The 6,778-nt window shown below is 35.2% G+C and overlaps 1 protein-coding gene and 1 long non-coding RNA gene across 11 annotated transcripts in view; both read left to right on the top strand.

The window, feature by feature from the left end:
* Positions 1-6,778, top strand: part of LOC113476391 — a 795,003-nt gene that overhangs the window by 472,852 nt on the left and 315,373 nt on the right. The gene's annotated exons all lie outside the window — the stretch shown is intronic.
* The window catches only part of EFR3A (EFR3 homolog A), a 95,441-nt gene that overhangs the window by 84,363 nt on the left and 4,300 nt on the right, over positions 1-6,778 (top strand). For all 10 annotated transcript variants that reach the window (XM_026841904.1, XM_026841901.1, XM_026841902.1 and 7 more), the window contains 4 exons: positions 70-158; positions 3,772-3,820; positions 4,907-5,010; positions 5,628-5,677. In XM_026841904.1, the coding sequence (XP_026697705.1) occupies positions 70-158; positions 3,772-3,820; positions 4,907-5,010; positions 5,628-5,677 (292 nt within the window). The remainder of the gene's footprint in view (positions 1-69; positions 159-3,771; positions 3,821-4,906; positions 5,011-5,627; positions 5,678-6,778) is intronic.

Genomic DNA, 6,778 nt, shown 5'->3' on the forward strand with positions numbered 1-6,778 from the left:
CTAATGTGTAGAGATTTGATCATTTTTCAACTGTTATACAGAAAGTAAGATAAGTTGTTTTAATTCTAGATGAGGACAGACTCTCCAGGAGGAAGAGCATTGTGGACACGGTATCTATTCAGGTGGATATTCTGCCTGGCAACAACACAGATGATAAGGTATTAAAATCACAGGATATTTTAAATCAGCATCTGGGGGGGGGAGGAATGTGAATGAAGCTTTCTCAGAAAGTTTAATATCTAATTGTTCTATCAATGTTAAAAGCTTTGGGGGTTTGATGGGTTTTTAACTTCTGTGTTTGTGTAAATGTGTTGTCAAAGACACTGATACTGATCTTGCTCTATAAAAATGTATTTTGTCGCTGCAGTTTTTACAGATAGTAAAGTTACTGCAAAATAGGGAGTTAGCAATACATATATATTCTGAACAACTAATATTTTAGTAAATGTTGTAAAATATTTCCTTTGAATTTTGAGGGATCAAATAAATTCCTGCATCTGTATCCCTGCATCTTTTGAAGTATTTGAGTCTTGTTCATCAACATGGGGCTGACAGATATAAGACTAGTGGGAGACCTGCTGTCTCTGAGAGGGGCGGGTAAAGACTAGGCAGGCTACGTACACTTTTCCCTTCCAGAAGAGTTTAGCACTCAGTGCTTTAACGTCACAAGGATGATAAGGTAGCAACAAAAAGTTCATATGTAGGGTACAGGAGCTGATGCTAATTATCCCTTAGGAAGACTGCATTATAATTAAAATTACCTCACATCTTTTGACACTTCATGTGAAGTATTTCTTAAAATAAATTTCTATTTCTACTGAATCTTTTCCAAGGTTCTGCTGATTTTTTTTATTAACCAGATTTCTGCTGGTTGCAATGGAGATTAGCTGTTGAAATTGAGGTGCTTGTACCTGCAAATAAATCCTACCTTTAGCATCTTCAAGCACAAACCAGCTAGGGACATGAAACAGAATGTGTGGAAAGAGGCAAGCTGGATGTAGTTAAAAATGCAGTATTAACCTATTACAAAGGAGCAAGCTTCATTTTAGAACATTGACAGGAGTGATTTATGTTTTGCATAATCATTATTTCTTACTGCTTTCTCCTGATGATAACTCAGATATTTTGTGTTCATTTCTTGCTATTGTGCCTTGTCAAGGATACAGATAAACTAGATAAAAGTTTAGGAGAAAGAAAAAAAAAAAAAAGAAAAAAAAAAGCAGCATTTGAAAAATAAACCAGATTGTGATAATCTTTAGCTTTCTAAAGAAAGTAAATGCTCCTAATAAGAATGGGTGTGTTTGGCATTAGTATCCTTTTTAAAATCATGTATTATATGTGATTATATGTGATTGAACATCTCTTTTGAAAGTAGTATTAATGGGGAGAAGTTTCCATTTCAGATCTCAAATGATGATGCTGATGTTATGTTAAACATTGATATATAGACATTTTTTGAAGAGACTATAGCAGTTGTAGATAAAACAAAATCTTTGTATGGGTTCTCAGTTTAATGTGGTACTGTGTTTTAGATGATGAATTACTGTTTAGCTCACTTAAAAACAAGACTTTTATTAATCAGAAACAAATGAAACAAAGCTTTCCTCCTTTTGTTGCTTGACAGTGTTTGTTTACAATGCAAAAGGATGACCAATATTTTCCAGTTTGCTGACTGCATCTTGATACCTATATCATGAACAACTGGAAAACTGGTAGATAGACCAGAATGAACATTTAGGTCATGGTGAGGCTCCAGTATTATGCTCTTGTGATAGGTTAATCATGTCATTATTTAGGTTGGAAAAGACCCTTAAAATCATGGAGCCCAGCCATTAACCTAACACTGCCAACTCCCCAAAGCTAAACCATGTCCCCAAGTGCCATGTCTACATGTTTTTTAAGTGACTCTTTCACTTCCCTGGGTGGCCTGTTCCCTCAGTAATGGTGTTCTGTAATTTTTGCTAAATCTTGTTCCCTCAATGTACATGGTTTTGGCTACCTGCAATGTAAGGTAATACAGTAGATGTAACTCAGGAGGAGTTAAAAAAGAAAGAAGTCCACAAGGATATTAAATCTGGTTCTCTTGCTATGTAGATTAGTAAGTGTAGCATAATACATAACTGTCAGCAGAATTAAACTGGAAAAAAAAAAAAAAAAAAAAAAAAAGGAGCATAAGACTGATTGAGAGGATAAACTACTTAATGTAAGTTTTAGAATTAATGATGTGTGGTATCACTTCTACACTGACTCTTTATCCTTAAAAAACCTATTGTTGTATACCATACAAACACAATTTTTTTGTCAGCTCAATCAAAGTTTCTTGTTGTGGTACATGTGTTAGTGAATTCTGTTCAGGAAGATGGTTTATTCCATAGTTATCTTCATTTTTAAGATGAAAGCACTTGTAAAAGCTGCTAGTGCTTCTGTGATATTAATAACCAAATCCAAGTATAATGCTGGCTAATATCAGCAACTACTGTGGATATTAATTAGAAATCTGTAAGGCTTCCATAAACAAGTAATATTTACCAAATATGAATCATATAAAAGGTGATTATTTTAAAACCTGCATGCTGTTAATCTCTAGCTGTAACCACAAATATTTGACATAAAGGGTGTTTTGATGCTTATTTATTAATCCTTTATATACTCAGAGGTAGAGAATACAATGCTAATGTAGTGAAAGGTGTTAGAAAAGTATCATTTACAGCTCCATCTTCTGAAATAACTGATGTAAAAAGGAAACAGCTACTTCTGGCTTTTCCATGTACAGTAGGTCAAGTCAATGAATTAAAAATTTGCAAGAATTCAGTCTCCTCTTAATTGGGTGAAATAAACATTTTGCTACTTTACAGATCTTTTATCTTAAATCATATTAGACCATCCTAAACAATTAGTGTTTAAAGATAAAAGTGCTGCCTGTTTACATGTAGTTTTGAAGGTTTAAAGTAAGGCAGTCCAAGCCAAGAAACCATGTTACATTCAGGTGAACACTGTTCTGCCATTTACACTGTAAATATGCTTAGTGATACAGAAATTCTAGATCTATAAAGAACTGGAACACAAAGATCCATGAGCTGGAGCTCTTCAGAGAAACATTCATGCATCTTTGGTAATTTTGCAGCCCCAAGCAATTCCTAATGCAGTACATCTGCAACAGCAAATGGATATTCACATTACTAAATGAACAATTTTTCTCGGTGCATCAGACACAGCTTGTTATGAAGAGCACTCTAGCTCCAGTGTTTACAACATAAGCACCAAATTATTTGGAGCCCATACTGGTATGAAGTTGGCCTAAAGCAATAACCATTTTTCACTGTATCCTCCTCTACAATCTCTTATTTTAGTAGCAGATTGCTGATAACTCAGCTAGTCTCAGGACCAGTTGCTGTGATTCACAACAGCTGTCTAAGCATCAGTATGGAGGCTTAACAGTATAGAAACACCACAGCATATTCCTGACCCAAAGGATTGTTCTTCAAAATTCAAGTCCTTTTCCAAAGTATTGTTGCCATAGCGCATCTTGACTAGAATTTGGAAAGTTTTCTTCGATCTCATTTGATAAGAATTTCCTCACTAACTGCAGTGGCTTAAAAACATGAATTAATGATTTGTCTCCTGTCATAGAAACTCCAGATAAAGCTATTAGAAACTTGTGAGGCAGAAAAGCTCTGTGGCCGTTTTGCCCTTCTGTATTTAAAATTCCTTATTTATAGAAGCCTATATGTTATATGTGAGATTGAAGGGGTTTTGTTTCTTTGTGTTTAGGTTGATAATACTGAAGAAATCACCTTTGAAGCTTTGAAGAAAGCAATCGGTAAGATTTATTACAATTATGTTTATGCGGCATAGTTCTAGATTACTGTGGAATTACTAGAGAATAAGGTGTGGTCAGAATAACATAATTAAAATATTACATTTGTTTCTCTTCAGGTAATAAATTTATTTAAAACCTGTTTTTTCTGTGTTTCTGAAATGATACCTTGATAATTTTAGTGAATTCATTTTATGAAGCTAATGAGTCTGAATGAAAAGCATCTGGAAGTGCCTGCCATCTATTAAATTCGCCCTTATAGGACAAACGATAAATTATGTGAGATTTTCAAATTCCATTGAGTGATTATTTATAAAGCAACTTAGATACTTCTTATGTATTAAGATTTTCAGGTCTTTAGTGCATTCAGAATATAGATTGTAAGGTACACATTGTGGACTTCATAAACACTCCGTTTTTTAAAATAATCTTTTTCTGACCAATGACCCAGCTGTCAGAACTCAAAATTATCCTGTTTCCTTATTTCATATCACTATAAATAATTACTAATTGATGCTGTTCAGTCCCCCAAAATATCATCCAAAATGTGGATTAGACATAGCTTAAAGAATAGACACTGACATTTAAGACAATAATTCAATCTGGCAGTTTTCCAAACCTGCCTAATGACTTAGGTACTTAAATTCACCAGATGCTGGAAAGTTCCAGTTGGTTGTAGGTTCACTCAGCCTAGGGAGGTTGAACGCACTTTTCCAGATTTTGATAGAAAATTCTGGCCACCTGTCTGCATGATACTGGGAGTGAGAATATCCCTTCTTTTCTCTTGAGGCTGAAGTTGTGTTTAGTGAGTGAGAAGTGCAGTCTTGAGCCAGATAATAAAGAAAAAAAAGCCCGGATGTACTCATAATGAAAGCACATAGCAAGAAAGGGGCAAAACTGGGGTCTGCAAACCAGCTCCCTAATATTGTATCTGCACTGTGATTTAGAAGCCATGACAGATGAAAGCTCTCTTGTATATGGTTGCATCAATTCAAATACAGTGCTTGTTTTCTTTTGCAGTGCACATTTGAAGGTTTATATTACTTATTCTTGATAGGTGAAGATTACATTTGTCTTTTTTTTTTTAAGATAACAATGGACTTGAAGAACAGGAAAAAGAAAAAAGGCGCCTTGTGATTGAAAAGTTCCAAAAAGCACCATTTGAAGAAATTGCAGCACAATGTGAAACCAAAGTGAGTCTGAAAAATATACTAATATCTTCAATGCTGTATAATAAGTATTAATGAGAATGAGCTGGCTAAAGGTGATTTATGTTATCTTGTCACTGCTGCTGGTATTTCTACAGAAATTCAGTTCTTTGTCCTCAGTTACTGTCTCCCATAATATCAACATTTGGACATACCAGTTGTTTAAATGGTGCTTTTGATTGTTCCTAGACCATTTGAATAGAAGTGGAAATCTCATACACTCTTAATCTTAATGTTTTCTTTGCTGTCTTTGAAGTTAAGATTCACTATCCATTCCTATTTCATCCTGGGATAACTGGAGCAGTAGTTACCCCATTATAGATTTCAAATAACTAAGTGTATTTCAGCTTTGTTGAACTATCTGCAGTAGCAAAATTTGCTATATAATTCCTTGTACTCCAAGACAGGCTCACTCAATCTCAGTGCTTCTTCGGTGCTCAGAATCCTTGCAGCAATGAGAAAAGAAACCGAGACAGGAACTGCTGCCTAGATTTGCCATGTGGTGACATGGAACACACTCACCAAGTACCGCCTGGCACATTCATTTTAGATTGGTTCAATATCTAGTAGTTAATAATTCAATTTTAATTTATTTTTCTTAGGCAAACTTGCTTCATGATAGACTTGCACAGATACTGGAGCTCACCATTCGGTAAGGTTTTATGCAAGAATATGATGAATGAAAAATGAGTTATAAAGCAATTGTGACTACTTTCAGATGGTCATGTCATAATGTTCTCAAACACGTATAATAGGCAGAAAACAATTAACTGAATGTTGTGATTTAACCCTGGTAGGCATTTCAGCCCTACACAGCTACTTACTCCCTCTCTGTGGGATGGAGAAGAGAATTGGAAGGGTAAAAGTGAGAAAACCCCAGGGTTGAGATAGGAACAGTTTAATAGGTAAAACAAAAGCTGTGCACATGAGCAAAGCAAAATAGGAAATTCATTCACTGCTTCCCATCATCAGGCAGGTGTTTAGCCACTTCCAGGAAAGCAGGGTGCCATCATGCACAACGGTTACTTGGGAAGACAAATGCCATAACTCCAATAATCCTCCCCTTCCTCATTCTTCCCTGAAACCTATTACTGCTGAGCATGATGTCATATGGTGTGGAATATCCCTTTGGTCAGCTGGCCCAGCTGTGTCCCCTCTCAGCTTCTTGCCCACCCCCAGCCTACACTTACTGGCAGGGCAGCATGAGAAGCAGAAAGGCCTTGACGCTGTGTAAGTACTGCTCAGCAATGGCTAAAACATCCCTGTGTTACCAACACTGATTTGGGTACAAATCCAAAACATAGCCCCATACAAGGTACTGTAAGGAAATTTACCTATACCAGCCAAAACTGGTGCACTGAAAAAAAGTAGTCTTCTCTAAAACAGTCACTTTAATTTTCTTGTTATTATTTTGAATCCTTTTATATAGTGGACAATATCCAGAAAACATGTCATATTCTTATAATATTTCTATGTGTATCAGTAGTATTGAACAATGCTGTTGTTTTCCCATTGCTGTATCTGTTTAAGAAAGAAATTAAATATTGAAACACCCAAATTAGTACATGCCATTATTACAGTTGTGCACATCCATTGTGTAGTATAAATAATATTTATTAGTAATAAAATGCATTTTCATAGTTTTCTAACATCAGTGAAGTTGATGTTTTAGACCAGGGTACAAAAAACAAGGCATGATAATTTCATTATTTTTTTAGGAATAGAATAAAATACTGATAGTTGGGGGGGGGGG

Source organism: Athene cunicularia, assembly GCF_003259725.1.
Source record: "Athene cunicularia isolate RWA chromosome 2 unlocalized genomic scaffold, athCun1 chr2_part1, whole genome shotgun sequence".
NCBI classification, from domain to species: Eukaryota; Metazoa; Chordata; class Aves; order Strigiformes; family Strigidae; genus Athene; species Athene cunicularia.